This window comes from Aythya ferina (genome assembly GCF_964211825.1).
Source record: "Aythya ferina genome assembly, chromosome: 16".
NCBI classification, from domain to species: Eukaryota; Metazoa; Chordata; class Aves; order Anseriformes; family Anatidae; genus Aythya; species Aythya ferina.
Genome location: NC_140315.1, coordinates 7,985,791 through 8,003,759, shown reverse-complemented (window position 1 = coordinate 8,003,759; position 17,969 = coordinate 7,985,791). Strand labels below are relative to the sequence as shown.

General features: G+C 43.2%; 1 protein-coding gene across 7 annotated transcripts in view; it reads right to left on the bottom strand.

Annotated features, from left to right (window-relative positions):
• Positions 1–17,969, bottom strand: part of NFATC2 (nuclear factor of activated T cells 2) — a 90,453-nt gene that overhangs the window by 36,199 nt on the left and 36,285 nt on the right. For all 7 annotated transcript variants that reach the window (XM_084537951.1, XM_084537955.1, XM_084537954.1 and 4 more), the window contains exons 6-7: positions 15,043–15,183; positions 770–825 (exon numbers count right to left, since the gene is read on the bottom strand). In XM_084537951.1, the coding sequence (XP_084394077.1) occupies positions 770–825; positions 15,043–15,183 (197 nt within the window). The remainder of the gene's footprint in view (positions 1–769; positions 826–15,042; positions 15,184–17,969) is intronic.

Below are 17,969 nucleotides of genomic sequence, written 5' to 3'. Positions count from 1 at the left end.
GTGGTAAATACAGCAGTGCTGTTAGCCATTCTGTGCTTGATAAACAAGTATTGTTGGCAAACTCCCATGAAGTGAATGAAGTGGGATCAGCCCACTGCCAAGATAACTGTCCCCTTAAATTTACGGGAAATGCAACAAAATATTTCCTTATGGCAAATGCAACAAATATTGCAGATTTCCCTCCATGTGTTAGAATAAATTAAATTATTCTATAGGCTTCTTACTTATAGACAGCCGGATCCTGCTTCCAGAGAAATTAACAGCAAGTGTCTCATTCTCTTCCGCAAGGACAGGCATGGCCCATGGCAATGCAAGTGCTAGCTCCTAAACGCACTGAACAACTACAGTACGGTCCCATTAAGCAAAGGGAACAATGAGGCCTATTCCCTTGAAAGATCAATGTTAATTTTAAATACTATAGTGCAAATCCTGTCCTCCCCAGCACAGAGCACCCAAGACTTCCATACAGGCAAAAGGAAGTCAGTATAGCCAGCATCCTGCAGAGGACTCTTTCAAAACTGGGCTGATACAATAGAGTCTTCTCCATGAACACAAAATCTAGCAGTTATTCAATTTGCTGTGGGTTACTGCTAAATGAATAGTTTCTTTTTGCAACACATCTACTGCTGAAGCATTTGACATTTGGTCATCACAGCAGTCAGATAGCTGCTCTTTCTGCTTTTGAGACGCTCTTTGAAAACTATCCCTTGAATACAAGTTGCTGTCTGAGGAGCTCAACGAGAGGACATCCAATGTTTTGCATACTTACAGGCTGGCTCTTATCTTTATCCACTGTTGCCTCCATTTCCCAGATCTGCTGTCCATCTGGAAGAACATCACAGTATTAACGTAACTTGTTTTTTTTAATCATAAAGCTTCACTTAAAAAGTAAAAAAATAAAAAAAAAAAATAAAAAATCAAGGACAAATTAAAGACATGAGGTCAGCAAAACTCTCAAAATTTACTTAATTTCAAGAACCTTCCCAGTTATAACCAAAAGGAACAGCATTTAATTTAAACACATCATTGAACACTTCTCTCGCCAGGAAAAGACTTACGTACATATTAAAATTAAATGTTTATGTAGAAATTAAGCAAACCGAGGAATGAAACGTTCTGCACAGGTGCACCATCTGCTTTTTGCCAGACTTGATTTCAGCCAAATTTACTTGACGGAGGGCACCAGAAGGTCAAATAACTCATTAATGGTCATAGTGGGTCAGGGGCTCAGCAAATGTTTTGCTGTTTCAGGCTAACGCAGCTCCCCACCGGTGTGGTAGGAGACAGGCTGGGTGGGGAGGCGAGGAAAGGACTAGATGGAAATCCAGCTCTGGCACTGGTTGCATGGAGACTGAAGCAAGCAGACTGAGCCACTTCGGGGCTGACTCGTAGAGCCGGTGCACAGTGAAACTGGCAGATGCTCTGAATTCTCACCGGCGCTTAGGTTTTTCTAGAAGTAGTTCAACAGGGACAGATTCTTGCCGTAATTGGGAAACCAGATACGTAGGATGCTTGATTTCTGTTTGCATGCCTTCTCACTGTTGATACTCATTTCTCAGACGTGCAATATGAAACCTCAGCACACGATACCAAACAACACAACTCCTCTGATCAAGGAACAAGCCCAGCACCTCCACCAGTGGATCTGCACCTCTGTGCTGCCACCGCTGTTACAGAAAAGCCACCAGCAGCCCTGCCTGAAGTCCCTGCACAGGACCAAATATTCACCTGGCTTGGAGTAAAAGCACCTCACGATACGCACAACAGCCTCCAGCCCACAGGAAGTCTTCCTGCTCTTAATTACACTGTAGCTCGTACCCATTCTGAGTTACACAAAATGGTATTTATAAAGTAAAATAAAATATAATCTCCTTGTATGCAATGCCAAAGTAACCCAGTGCTGTAAGTACGTGAGCAGTCACAGGACATTTGTACCCAGACAGGGTGCTTCATCTGGCTACAAGGGTTTCTTAAATCTACTGTCGCTCACACTTCCCAGAACTATTTCTTAGCAATGCTTTCCTTATTGGTTTTTTAGATTTTAATCTCTACCCCTTTGATTTTAAATTCTGCTGAGTCTTTTAGCCAATCCATTTTCAGAAGAAAAATACCAATGGGGAAAAAAAAAAAACATCGCCTCGTACCTTTCTGAAAGTTTGATTTTAAAACAAACAGGGGACACGTAGCCAGGCTAAGTGACGGGCTCTGAAGTACCGCAGCCGCTGGGCTGGTGTTTGCGTTAAAGGGGGGGGAATCGCGGGGGTTCCTCTCCTGCTTCCCAGGTCTGGCAGCACAGGGTAAAGGCTCATAAAAACGCTTCTCAGAGGACTTTTTATTTTTCCCGATTCTTGGAAATTCTGCAAGAGCTGCTTTTGTCCTCTGTTATTTAAGCACTTCTGCTTCTGGCGAAAAGGGAAATGAAAGAGTATTTTTAAATGCATTTTGCATTTTTTCTGTTGCTTTCTCTTTGTTCTCTGCTCCGCAGACAATGAGCTGACAGATGTGCTTGGCTCTCGGGACAGCATCTCCCAGAGAAGGACTCAAGCTGCTGCTCTGCACCACAGACACTCCATCCCTTCGTCCCCGGGTCCCAGCGTGCCCAGTGAACCTGGCAGGACCGTGCCTCCCCTGGTGCCCCATCCCCAAGAAACCACTGCTACATTCTGGCCCCCAAACACTCAGAAGGAGGAGGAGGTTTTCCCTGGATCAGTTGCCCACAGTGTGCCCCCTCCTCCCTCCCTCCAGTCCTCCCCAGTCCCTTCTTGCTTGCACGCACATACAAAACAGCACTGCTGCAGCATGACGTCCAAACACCTTGCTCCGGTGCCGCCACAGCATTTTGGTGCACAGAGAAAACGCAAAATAACTCTGACTTTTCTCTCTTTTCAGTGTCTCAAGTCCCTCCCCTGTGAGTCAGTCGCCTTCTCCACGCTAGCATGTGGATCGGTGACGGCAGGCGGGGAGGCACGGCCAGAGCGAGCGGTGTAATTAGAGCCAGCAAGCCTCTCGCCTGGTTTGCTGTTTAGCCCTAACATCCCAGAGGACCGCTGTGCAAATGAATGGAAAGTATTCCATTATTTAATAATAAGCATTTGCTTCGGCCACTGCTCTGGACTGTTCCAGGTTAAATCCATGCCCCTCTTAATGCAGCTAATGCTTCACCCGTGGCTGGATTGGTAAACACTTCGGGAGAGTGGGCGGCTGTGGGTTTGATCCTGCAGATACTAAATGCACCGCCTGATGACAGGACGGTTAATATTTAATGGGGGATTCCCCTTCGAGATGATTTTTGTGAAAAGAAACCATCACAATAGGTGTTAAGGAACCTCCTTACATTCCCCAAAACAACCCCAAAAGAGAAATTTTTATAGTCCTTTGAGGAAGAGGTGGGAAAAGAAAACCAGAAAACATGACAAAATAAGAGCTCTAATAGAGACGTGCATCAGGAGCAGTCTAAGCAATGCAATATGAAGATGTCCTGACAGCAAGGCCAGCCACGTGGGAATACTTGACAGTGTTTTTCCTCCAGGCAGAATGTTTTCATCTTTGTTCCTGTACTGCTAAATTCAAACAGGCTGTGCAGATGCAGCAGCACTAACTTCACATAGAAGGTAGAAATCAAAAGGATTTCCAAAATGCAAAAAATAAAGGAGAAATAGGCCTCAAAGTCATCTGCCGTACTCATGAGGCCTGTGAAGCATATGCAACCACAATCACAGTTGATTTGGTTTAGTAACCGAGCCACTGAAATTGCACTAAAAGCTAATGAAGCCAACCATAAAAATCAAATGATGTTTAGGCTGAGTCCAAAGTCTAGGGGGATTAAGAATGAGAATAAGCCCAACCGAACAAGAAATAAATGCATTTGGGGTTATCATCCTAATGATGATGGATGCTGCTGTCTGGATATATTCATGCTTGCAGCGGGCTAAACAGGTTCCTAACAAATCTGTCAGCAGCATCGGCCCTGTTCTTTAAGCTCCGAAGCCCTGTTGCATATAAGCACTCCGCAGCTTACTTGCTGACCTTTATGCTTAACCATCATGATGTGGCTCCACCTGTCTCACTGCTTCACTTTTATAGTTATGAATGTACAAACTTCAGTTCGAGGTAATCAGTATTTGCTTTTCCTTTAATCCCTCTGGGCAGGCATGTTACAGTGAGCTTTTGGCAGAAGGATACGGGAAGCTGTGAATAAAATGAAAAATACAGGCACGTGCAGAAATACCTCTCTGCTTTAACCTATCCTTCCATAATCAAGAGTAAATCTTTAGATTACTCCCACTCAGACAGTTAACAGACAGCAAGAAGAGTAAATTAAGAAGAATCCTAAAGTCCACCTGTAGGACAATTAAAGGAAATTTTGAACAGAGAAAACTTGCACCAAACTGTCAGCACATTTATAATTTTTTAAACGTGCATAAATAAGAGTCTTTTTGAGGGAGTGGAAAAGTAAAGTGAATGTTTCAAGGAAGTCATCAGCAAAAATGTGATTTTTACTGTAAGGATGTGCTAAAAACCACACTGCTGATACGATGGTGGAGCACGGACCTGGTACAAAAACAGCGTCACGACGTGCATGCTCAGGAGCAGGCCCTTTCCTCCAGCACCAGGGTTGTGACCCAGGTGGTGCCTAAATGCCGCATGTGCATTTTGTTCTGAGCAGGAGGCTGGGCTCAACGACCTCCGGAGGTCCATTCTGGCTTTAATTATCCCATAATTCTGTCATGCCACATACGGGATAAATGACTGGTCCTCTCCCTGCTTGCAGACAGAGAAGATTAATCCCCAGCTTTACTGGTAACTTAATATAAAGTCTACAAGTACAGATAATTGCTTATTGTGTATAATTAAACCTGCACTAACAGTGGAGAAGTAAGGAAACTACAAAAGCGCAACAGCATCATTTTTGCTGAAGTATTTTAAAGATGCAGAGAGCGTGTGCTGGGCTGTCCTGGGAGGGATACGCGCCAGCCAGAGCACTGCAAGGATGCCCTGGTATGTGCAGGGATCACGTGGGAGCTCTGTGCCAGGTCCACGTGTGTGGTGTGCCTCAAATTCCACCTCCCCAACGGGGAATTCAATCCATGTCTCTGAAAAGAGCGGTAGTTCCACTCAAGATGATAAAATATTTTTGGACGTGGACCCTGAGGTCTTACCAGCCACGGCTGCCTCACGCAATATTTTTACTGTTGTGGTTCCCTGCTCGTTTAATGGTTTGTCTTAGTTGGCAAGTCTTTAACACCACAGGTCAGTTAAATGTTCAGGAAATAGAGATTTTTGTGCTGCTTCAGGGCTATGAGACTTAGCATTAAACCCCGATGAGAGATCTGATTGTGTCAGCACTCTTTGGAGGAATGAATGAGTTGTTGGAAGAAAGTAATTCTACCCTCTCTAGCTCAAACCATGATCATACCAAAAGTCTTGCTTCAAACTTTGGGGAAAATCAAAACGTCAGTCTGCATTAGGAACATTTTGGGTGATTCTCTGCAGCCCCATATAGGGCTTTTTTTAATTAGCCAATTAAAGGTTTTCTGAACCAGTTACAGCCTTTACACATTATTCATGATCCCTTACTCATGACTCTGGGGTCAGTAACTAGCAGAGAAACAAACTTACTGCTTTATTTGAACAAGCATGACTGATGGGCTGAGAAGTTCAGGAAATTTTCTTTGCAGCTCTCTCCAACTGAAGACTAAGTGCACTATTGTGCCGGTTCTGTATGTGATTCTGTGCCTGCATGTGATTTTATGCTTGAAAATGTACATTGCTTTTTCAGTCAAGCATTACACAAATTACTTAATGAACAACCTGTTACCTTTTTCCCAGGCAGCAAACCATGCGAGCTCCCCAAAGAAATGGAGCCTGGTAGCCAGTGGGGCAGCTGCCCTCACATCACATTTCTGCAGAGTTCCCTTTGGGCTTGCAATGAATTGTCCCTATTCACTGTGATTTTTGGAAAGTCCTCCAAAAACACACAGCAATTATCTCCATGAGGTTTTATCGGTACATGACAGGCATCTCTGGAAAACAGGCAAGTCTTTTTAAGCCACTGCAAGAACAAAGCTAATAACAACGAATGCCTTCCAGAAAAACAGACACTACCTCTGGGATGTGGAAGCGTTATAGGCAGGGGAAAATGCACACAAAATCTCTTGCTCTTTTGGGGGATGAATTCTGGTTTCAGCTGGGAAGTTATTCTGCTTCACATCAGTGCCACGTTGCTCAGCATTACACCTGAGCTGAGCAGTTGCTGCCTTTGAAGCTTTTACTTCAGACTAGTTTTCAAACTTTAGAGCAAACACAGCAAGAATGAATTTACAACTCGCAAAAGAAGAGCTATTGACTTTTTCACTGACTGATTTCTGTGGATTTCTTTTTCTTGCTGAAGCAAGACTGCCCACTGCAGTTAGCGAAGCTCTGTTTATGGTGAGCTGAGGCCAGTGCCTTCATTTTACTGAGGACGTGAGTTTGAGTCACCAAGGCCAAAGATACAAGTCAAGGTCTGGGAGGTAAAAGGCCAATGGATTAGTCATCCGCCATCCAGCCCAGCCCCAAATCTGACATTTTGCACAGTGAGAACAAGTCTAGAGAAGAGTTCTCCCCAGCTATTGTTGAGGAATTCAATCCACACTAAAATAAAACATAAATACAGTAGTTGAGCAGTGAAGCAGCAGAGGCAGTCTGTCATCCCAGAGCTCTTCCAAATAATTCCTTATGCCAATTCATCAAAATAGATTTGTTGTTTTTTTAAGATTATACGTGTGTGTTTGTGTGTGTCTGTGTATAAATTATTAAACAAAAGCTCGTCTCAAAATAAAACCACTGGGAACCTCCATGTAATAAAATGAGTCACACCAGGATGTGATGACTAAGTGGGAGAATAGGGAATTCCACTCCCCGTGCCAGCTTTTTACATGATCAATTTTCTGTCAACAGGTGATGGGAGCTTGTCTCTCTGCCTTTTGTTTATTCCCAGAATTATTATTATTATTTAATATTCTCTTTAAACAATTAAGATTCAAAGCTGAATAATCAGGACCAGGCACACTTCCACCAGGCGCCCCCATAGTAAACAGTGAGCCAGGGAATCCAGGCCAGTAGTGGCTGCCTGTGTTAATAAGGATTTACCAGCTGTAAAATTCCAAAATCTTGTGTCATACGGGGAAACCTTCCAAAACACTGGATTCCACCCTGTCTCGCTGAGTCTCTAACAGCTATGGCAACTCCGTTTCTGCAGCCACACACTTTTGCATTTTTGTGTGCGTGATCCTTAGATTTTTTCCTGTTTTGCAGTGTTTTTCTGAGATCCCCAGCTTAATGCCTAACAATTGTCCTGAGGGATTACAGGAACACCTGGGGCAGGCAGCACATTCCAGCCACGGGGTAAACCTGTGGGCAGAAAGATCTGCAGGGCTTTCATCAGCAACATCAAGAAAAAGCAGAAGGTGTCACATTTACCCTGAAACCCTTTCATCTACATAGCAAAAACGGGAAAACTCAGATCTGCCTGATTTTATACACTTGTCACTCTTCAGAATGATGGGATTTTCTGTATGCCTTCCTCTTTTGCTTAGAAAGAGCAAACAGAGCAGAAACCCAAAGAAAACAAAACCCTCCTGACCCTCCCCAGTTCTGACATCTTTTTGCATCAACAACTACCAAGCAGGTCCTCTGCTCTGCCTTGCAGCCACTTCAATGTGCTGCACTGCAAGGCATAATAAGGATGGGAGATTAACCTGTAAGGTGATCACCTTTAGCTAATGTAAAAATCAGATGTGCCTCTCAACACAGAGATCAATAATGTCTTCTACTGGTTTGTCCCATCCATTGCTCTGTCAGTTTGGAGTGGATCCAGCACCCACCTTTAACTGCTAGACTCCAGCCACAAACTGAGCAGAGCAGAGAAAGCGGTGGTGTGTGTGTGCTGTCCGAACTACCAAGGAAAGAGCAAGATAGCAAATATAGTTTGTATGCTGTCTACAGAACTTCACGTTGCAGACGAATGGAATCATTTCAGATTGCAGTGCCACTCTCACTTTTGCTAACTCTGTAGCTACTCCCAGAGACTTGCGCTTTCTTCCTCAGGCTTTTCCATAAAAAACAAACAAACAAGAAAACCACAGTAGTTTGTTTCTTTGCTTTTTCCCCGGATGCTGGGCTTTTGTCTCAGGTTAAGATACCTTAAAAACCTACACTGTAAGGGATGTTCATCAGTCTGTGTGACTGAGTTAGGATCCAGGTTCTCAGATGTGTCCTGTTCCCCTCAATTCTCCACAACTTAAATCTTCTGTTTCAGTTCATTAGTTTAGAAATTCTGTGAGAGAACTGGAGCTTGGAGCTTACATGAAAGATTTATGGTTATTTGCTGGATTCAGACAGAAAACATCTCTGTTGGATGGGTATGAGGAAAAAATGAAAGTTTTAAAATGTTTTAGGTTTCTCTTTTATCTTTAATTTGTCTGAGTAAATTGCATCATTAATTTTGCATCATTAAGTTCAAAGAGATAATTGTTGAAAATAGTTTGCTATTTTTTGCATTCCCCAGGACATTTTTTTGATCATTCACAAAATTGTCAGACTACTAACTGGCATCTAGTTCCCTGTTTGGGCATGGTGAGAAATTTCAGACTTGACATAACAGAATAGGGGAACATTACTTTTGCCAGTCTTACAGTTTCCTTTCACATCTCCCACAAAAGATTCTAATCTTCAACCCTGGTTCCTCACTATTACCAAAACCAACACACAAGCCACCTTCTTTTCACACTATATGTGTCATAATGCCTTCCCATCACAGTTTTCTACAGCGAACTGTCTTGTCCAGAAGACTGCCTCATACTCCAAGTCATTTGACTAACTTCAAGCAGATACATATCAACTTACACAATTACTAGTATGGGCTGTAAAAGGCATCTACTGCATAGATAAGAACATGCAGTAGGGGCTTCACTCATAATAAAATGTCAGCCAGTATGTGCCTTGGGACTCCTGGGTCTGGAGCAGCACTGACTGTGGACTCAGATCGATAGCATAATTGGGTCCAACTTCTTGTGCTTTATAAACAAGAATTTTTCTAGAGAGTGTAAATCTCAAATTCTGCTAGCTTGCAATGCAAAAGGAATACTGAAAAGTGCAAGTCTGAGAGCAAAATCCCTACAAAACAATCCCTGCTTGTTTGCTTTTAAAATTGAAAGGAATATATTTCAAATAAATGATTTGCCCAGAGATAAAATAAAGCACATCTGCAATGAGAGATGTACAGAAGTGCTGGAAATCAGAGAGACAATGTAAAGTACAGATATCATTAGCACGGTTATTGTCATTATTGTTATTTCAGGGATAGGCAAGCCATGGCAAAAACATAGGTGCTTCTGCGCACACGACCCACTGCAGTTAGTATAGGTGGATGTGCAATGAGAGCCCACCTCCATTTTGCACACTGTGCAGACGAAAGTTTCAGCTTGCCATGGACACCAATTTCCAGTGCAGTTGGGCGTGCACACTGAACACAGCAGTCCTGATCCTGCCCTGCAGTGAGGTCTCCTGAAACTGGCAGATGTTCAAGTATGCTCACCTGCTCTACCTATTAGCATCCTAAGAAACCACCGTCATAAAAACATCCCTGAGGTGACAGACAGACACATAAAGGAACGCAAGGAACAAAGAAACTAGAACTCCATTGCTTGAATCTAGAGGCTGGAAGGATTTATTTTAGTTAAATGGACTTTGAGTGGCCATGCTTCAGCGCCCTTGACAGCTGCATCAGTTCAAAGGGTGCAGAGAGCACCACCTCCTCTCTTTACGCTGTGTAGCTGAATTGAAAGATTTATGGTGGATCTACTCCAAAGATGTACGCTTTCTGTTTGGGTTGTTCCTCCACCACCCACATTGTCCTAGCGATGATTCATGATGTCCATGTGGCCACCATAAGAGTTTGGCAGGGGAAAGCACAGTCCATTTGCACTTTTCTCCTGGACCAACGCGAAACTTCTCTATCACTCACAGCTCAGCAGCAGTAACCAGTACACAAATGGGAATAAACAGAATGCAACCAACTGCATCTGATTTACAAATTATTACGTGATAATTAAAACAAATAAGAAGGGGGATTCCAAACCTTTTTTTTTTTTTCCTTTTTACTGCATTGTAAGATACAGGCCCTAACTAACACCCTCGACCTTTAGCATATTCAAAACCCTTAACAGCCACAGGACTGCTTTCCAAGCTCTCTCTTCCAGATCTAAACTGAAGGAATACATGCACGTCCAAACCTCTCCCTGTACAATCCCATCCAGTTGCTTCCCCTGACCTATTTTTATTCAGATGCGCTCAGTTAGGTTTCTCTGAGTTTAGATCTAACTCCTTGGACCCAACTCTGCTTTTGTGTCCTGACTCTAATTCGTGAGCTCCCCTGCCCTACAGCAGCTGAAGATTACAACTGATCGTCAAAAATAAGTAACCTTAAAAAGAACTTAAAACTATAATGCTTGCATGTTGGTAAACCTTATCATTAAGAAAATTAATGTCATTTAGTCATCAGCAGTTCAAACACAAGCGCTTTATCCCCTTGCTCACAGACAAAGCACTGAGCTCCAGCCCCTTCAGTTCGCTTCCTGCTGCCATTTCCTGTCGCAAGCCTAAAATGAGCCTTTTACAGACTTCTTGGTGGCGAGTTAATTGCACTAGTTTTAGTATAACACAAAAAGGCAGCTATTTGCGTAATGACAGCCCAGCGTAATTTGGGGAATATTCTTTATTTTCCAGGTATTTCTAGTGGAAAATATACATATGTTATAGAGAAGTAAAAAGTATTCGTTATTGTTCTTAGGAGCAAGTTGTATTTTGGTCACAAGTATGAACAGTTCTACATTTCTCTCTGTCACTAATACTAAGTGAAGAATTGCCTACAAAATCCACGGGAAAATGAAGTATGTTTTGAGCATTCATCTGAAGGGTGAAACCTAATTTCTACAACTGTGAGCCCCAAGAGCAGTTTACTCAGTTGTGTAAGTCACAGAGACTTCAACCTCAGCACCCGGCTCATTGCAGACACTAATCCAGACCCCAGGTTCAAGGTACACCCAGATGGTAGAGTGTCTGTGAAACAGCGAACAGAACATCTCACTGCACTGAGGGTTTTTTTAGGGGAGGAAATAATAAATAAATAAATAAATGTCTTGCTCCTCTCATCTTAAACACAAGGCAAACAAGCCTAGCCAAGGCCCCCTGCAGAGCACAACATGCTGAAAGCTATCAGATGCTTTTCCACACTGCTGCTCTCTCCCTTGCCATTACTGGTAGAGCTAAAAGTGGTGTCAAAAGTGGGAAATCAAGCACCACTTTCTAGCACAGACAAGGCTTGTGAGCTGTTAAAATGAAACTCAGAGAAAACTGTGCTCCCCCGAGAGGTGGTGCATCTTCCTGCCTGCACAGAGGTACAATTCTTTCTGAGGCTCCCCGGGGCAGCGCTGCGAGCTAGGAGAGGACGCGACAATGGCAGGGTCACGCGTGCTATCCACCCACCAGAATGTTTATTGTGGCTTAGTTTGCTGCTGAGCAGCTTATCAGAGCTTTCTGCACACTGCTGTGCAGATGGGCGCTGCAGCAAGCAAGCGCTCCAAGGTGAGTGCAATATCCACCTCCTCCTTCCACCCAGTGACGTTTCTAATTGAGAAGTGGGCTGCACAACCAGCCCTTTTTGTTCTGTGTTCCTGCAGTCTAATGCAACAATGACTAAGTAAGGCCACGGTAATAATTAAAATAGTCTACAGTTTATAAAGGGAGAAGCTGAAGGTCCCAGGTGTGTAAGATCCTAACTTTCAGGCTCTCTGGGACACTTGATAACCTCTACAAGCCATGCACAAAGGCTTAATTCTCCATCTACTGCAGTCAGTTGAAGTCACATCAGCCCCTGCGTGACTTACATATCCAGATAAGCTTTAACCTTTCTTGCCTTAAATGTACACCTATTAAAGAAAGCAATCTTCACATTAAAAGCACTTCACAGTGTATCTGCAAGAGGTATTGCTACATTATAAAATGGTGCATGGACACACAGAGAGCTATCAGGCCTGCAGCATGGCACAGAGTCCCCTAGCCACCCTATATACCAGCATGCACACACTTCTCATCCAGACCAAAGCCCTGAATCAGGTCTCCCATCCTCTAAATTCCCCCTATGCCAACCGCTTATCCAAAGCCCAGCAGCCAGAGACCGACCACAGAGGTGGCCAGGGAGCAGTGCAGGATATGGAACACCAGCATGCAAATCTCTGCTCCAGACTGGGCACTGCTGCTGGGATAAGCCATGGCTCTCCACTACCAGGAGGTAAAAAAAGAAACAAAAAAATGCAGTTTCCCCAGCAGTGAAGAAAAGCTTTAGATTTAGTGTGGAAAATGTTGTTGTTCGTTTTACTTTCTAACATCTGTTCCAGCCAAAGCCTTCTCTGCTCTCATATGGAAATAGGGGCTGGGCATTTCAGATGTTTCCTCGAAATGGCATTAAGAGCTACCTCTTTTTTAGTGTATCATCTCCTTTAGTTACTGCAAAACATTCTTGGGACAGGTACCACTGCGGGCTGCCAAGCATGTTCCCATGCACCTTCACGATTCGCTGACATCGACGGAACAGTGGCAGCACAGTGGGAAGGAATTAATACATGGTCTTAAAAGGAAAGAAAGGGTGCCAAGAAAATTGCTCTGACTGCACAGGCTCATCAGAACCTTCACAGTTCAGAGGCCTAGTGGCCTAGCAGCTCTCCTTCTTTCTGGGAAATAGCGTGGCTTGCTGGAGCTGTGGGAAGAAAGGGGGACCTCCAGCACGCTTTTTGTTCCCCCACTTCACCAGCTGATGCCCACATACATGACTGTTTGGCTTGCTTTTTGCCAAAAGCATTACCCCATAAATCACACACATGCTATTCACTTGGGTGATGCTATATCTTAAATCCCTTCTTGCAAGTCACTGGATATATTGCTTAGGCTTTCTCTGCCTTAGTTTACTGACAGAAAACTTAGGAACAGTCTGTTTTCTTAGCAATGCGAAGGGACTGTGAAGTTTGAATAAAATTGCTCTTTTACTTTTTTTTTTTATTATTATTATTTTTACTCTTGCTGCTCTTTTGTACTGCAGAGTCCTTTGTCTCACTAAAACAAACCAGACTAAAGGATGGCAGAGTCTGGCCTTTCATATTGCAAGATGCTTTTCTGATCCCTGGATGCTGTTGTTATCCTTGCAGAGCACATTATTCCAAATAAAAAAATCAAGCCTAATGAAGGGTAAGTTAAACAAGCCCAGACCATTTACAAAGAAACAAATGTCATTTTGCAAAAGCCCTAAGAAATCCAATAAAATACACATACTGCCTAGTGAGGTGAGAGGAAATGCCTGTGTGCATATGATATTAGAAAAGAAACAATTCTGCTCTAAGTAAACAGGTAACTAACTACAGCAGAATGCATTTGTTTGTGTTTCCACCTGTAAACAAGAAAATCTGGATTTCTTCCGCCCACCTGAACCATTAGACCATGTTAAGCATATTTTCTACGGTAAGGTATTCTTTGGGTCAGAAATCAAGTGGTATTTATTACGGCATGCCATTGTGAAAACACAATAAATAGAGTTCAGCAAAGGCAGTAGAGGTGATGCTAGGCAACTAAATAACTCCCAGTAACCACTCATTATTCCTATTACTTATATTCATCCAACACCAACCAGGGCTTGAGACCATCTTGTACTGGCTCTGTGCAAGTTAAGCAAATAAACAGCCAAGATGAAAAGAGAACAGAGATAATCTGTAATCTGCTAGTCATTCCCTCTTCGTTATTGCTCAAGAGCTAGCAATAATACCCCCAAAATTTGGCAAAAAGTATTTTAAAACATGCAGCTCTACTGGAAAAAAAAATAGTATTGTGCTATAACAGGGAACTTTTCCCTCTGAATTGAATTTGATTTGTTTTGCTACAGTCTGAGCCTTCCTTCTGTGAGTTCTTCATGTACCTGGTGTACATGGTTGTACCTGCACAGACAGTAGGACAGATGCATGGGTGTGCATAGGCTTAGATAGCTGCATGATTTAACCTGATGCCTCAGTTTGCAATGGCAACGCTGAGGTGATGCAAACCTGTACACGTGGAAGCAGTGCAAATTTTGACTATGTGTTTCAGGGGTACGTGGTAAAGTTAGAGACAGATCCTTCAGAGAGCTGTGCAGCTGCCTGTCTGGGGATAATTGAAAGAGAAAGAAGCTTTACAGAAGCAGGCCCTTAGTCAATAAAATATATTTTTATATGTGTTTTGTGACATTTTGGGTTATTTTCCATTTAATCTCAGCATGTTTCACAGCCTTGAATTTCATTTGCCTGTGGAGGCACTGTTTCCCTTCACACTGTGGGGAAATATATATTTCTGTTTATGCCTAAAAGGGTTCTTTATAAGAAGTGATGTGAAAACTATCAATGTGGAAACTATCAATGCTGAAAATATCTGAAAAAATACGGAAGATGCAGTGATGTGTTCTCATGTCTCAATATGTGTATAAAAATAATTTTACTTTGATATCAAAATACATATTACACACGTTTTTCTCTCACAGACTTCTAAGGGCAGAAGCCCCAACCTCTGCCTGTAGTTCACTTCAACAAAAACGGTCATTTCAATTATTATTTCTACAGTAAAGTTCACAAAACATGAGATTAAATAAGCAAAAGGGTACATGTAACGGTCATTTAATTTCTTTGATAATGTACCCTTTTTCTGCTGTTTCCCAATGTCTATATTCTTGTGAATCTTCCCCATGACATTTGATTTACTTTCCAACAGTGTCTGCAAGGTTGACAATGCAGATGTGAGCACCCAGGACTAATTTTACTCACAAGGTTACCTCAAGAAATTTGGTTTTACTTGGCAGAACTTGAATGGGATTACTCACTGGAGTAGAGTTACTCACAAGCAAAAATCTTAGAACAGTATCATGAGACACAACAGTACTGCAGGTTTGCCTTATCACATTAGGAAAAGTGAGAAAAAAAAATGCCCTACCTGAAGTTTTCTCTGTAAACACCACCTTGGACTCTGCTGTGAAATTTTGTCCAGTCAGAATCATCTGTTGTCCTCCATACACAAGGCAGCTGTCAATATCTTGTCTTTCAACCATTGGAAGTTCATGAGCAGACCTTTGGGCTGTGGACAAAATACAGACATGAATGAAATCAACTCTGTTTTACCAGCACTTTCCAAATCTTCCCAGAACTATCCACAGATCGATCTTGTCATCGTTACCATCCACTGACTGCCAAAGCAGCTCCTCCAGGGTGCTAAATTTAGGTTTGAGAGGGAAAAATAAACTTACTCAAGGCATTTTATTTGGAAACATTCAGGAGCTGGCTGCAGCGATTCAGCTGTGCTGGCCTTACTCCTTGTCCTTGAAAAAGGACAGCTTGGATGAATGAGCTGGAACTTGCCCATGTCTGTTTCCAAATAAATAGCCAAATTTTCAAGTGCAGGCACACTACAGTCCTGGAGCCCAAAAATTCCACCTGCAGAGAGGATTCCACTGAATAACACTGAATTCCTTCAGAAAAAAAAATAAAAATAAACCCTTTCTACAAAAGCCCAATGCTTCTCACAGAGACCAGGCCCAGTGTTGGGCCTGGCACAGTCAGGTTGCCAACACGTCTCCATGTGCACACAGCAGGCCTCACACACAACCAGAGGGGCAATCACAAAGCCGGGTGTGTACAAGCAGCCCCCAGCTTTATTATTCTTTCTCTCCTCAGCCAGAAAACCAGGACAGCACCATCTCTCCCACTATGGTCCTCTCATCCCATTAAAACGGTCATTTACATGGACAGGAAAGCTTTGGAGAGTCCTGGTCACCATCCCTACGATCCTGTTTCAACTCTTTGCTAACGAGCAGCAGGAGGCGAAGAAAGTGAAGATGCGAGAATTGTTCCCTGCAACACAAACAGCTGGAAAATATCAGGAGCTTCCCTGTGAGCAGACCAGGTGGGCAGCAATTTGGGTCTGGTGAACTGCGAGTTCATGACCTGCACTCAAACTCCTCCAGATTCATCCACCCCAACTGGAAAGGCCTCCAGAGGATGCCGCTCATCTATTTAACAGCTGCCTTGGCTGGGTTTTAACTTTCTCTGACAAAGAGGCTGCTCCCAAGAGACCTCGAGCGTTTGTGTCTTCCCTTCACTGAACACCATTCACCGCTGAGCCAAAACCAAAGAAACGTTAACCTATATGTCCAGTGCTGGGCCTCCCCTCGCACACAGGCAGGGCTGCGGTCCAGGCACCCTTTTACTGCTCTGCAGCCTTCAGAGAGCCGAAAATCCAACGGCTCTTGGCTGCAGCAAGAGCTGCACAAACTCTGTCACTGCATCAGAAACAAAGCTGGGGTATTTGGTGGGAAAACATAAGTGTTAAACCCTGTAGACAGGTGTCTGTGGGAGAGGGGAACAATTTATTTTTTTGTCTTGCTAGAAATACAGATAAATCAATATTCGTAACTTTCTTCTGCCGTTTGAGAGGCATTTTTTAAAATCTATTTAAAACAACCTTATGACTCATTGTTCCCTTCAAATATATTACAACAGCTGGGCTAAGATACTGCCAATTAAGAATATATATTCAGATTATTTTCACAGAAGCTGCTAATTTCTTTCACATGGCTCCATGATTAATTTCTATCCCTAAATACTCACGCTTTTGATGAGTTCATAATTGGATTTATCACAAAGGTTTGTAACCTCAAAGGCTTACAAGTAAATAGCAATAACCAAAACCATGTCTACAACACTCAAGAGAAAATGTATTTAAACTTTGCCCTGAATGCTCTTTATTCCTACACAACCCACAAGTTTCACTTCAAAAGCGTCCCAAATTGTCAAAATTGCAGATTAAACTACGTCTCCTGCAGACTGAGTGTCTCAATAGAGAGCTTTGTACCTGACATCCCACTGACCAGTGGTTCTCAAGGCTTTTTCAGGATGAGGAAGGACAAATTTTAGCCTGGAAATAACCATCTGACTCATCTGAAATACATCTGGAACTAGGCAAGTTGGAAATCACTGCTGAAAACCAAGTCTCTATCCAACTTCCATAGAGCGCAGTGTTTGTGTATGCTGCAACCTACCAGGGAGCTGGGGAGGACAGCAGGCTCACTGGGGAGCCTGTGCATCCCGGCTCCTTGGAAACCCCAAACCCTGCTGCTCTCCCCAGCTGAGCTGGGCAGCCAAGCAGCGCTGCCTGGAAGCCTGCAGTGGGCAGAGGAGCGCTGGGGCTTCCCTGATACAGCCCCACGCTGGCCAGCGGTAGCCAGGCTGCTGCAAAGCTACACTGAGGCACAGCTACAGCACAAGGAGGCTACTGGCATCTCCACAAGTGCTTTCACCCAGGCCCAGAATTAGCCACACCTATAAGTGTAAAAACCCACATCTGCTTCAGATGTGCAGCAGAACAATGTCACTTAGAAATCTTCCAGCTGAGTTTCACAGTGCAGACACCATGCGAATGGCAAAGGTGGAGGAATTCGGGTACCTACTGAGCATTAGGCTTCCTACTGCATGTTTTGTCTGCACTCTTCTCCCACTGGGTGGTTTGCAAACCAGTTTGTAAAAAAAAATAAAAATTAAAAAAATTCATTTTCCAAGATCCTATTTTTCTCCCAGGTCTGCAAGGAGACCCCCTATTTCCCATTTTCTCTAGAAAGGAGGCTTAAGGTTCAGCATGAAGCTGCCTCAATAGGATCACTTTATTTTTCTCTGCAAGAAATATTAATTGCCAATAAATCCCCTTCCTCTAAGGCTCACGATGGGTGGACTGCATGCAATAATTTCACACTATTCCTTCTCTTCCCCCAGGGGTTGGCACTTCATAAAGTGACCTACAGCTACTGGAGTTTATGAGCTTTGAATAAACAAAACGCTGTTGATTTAACCAGTTGGGGTGTTTACTTTCAA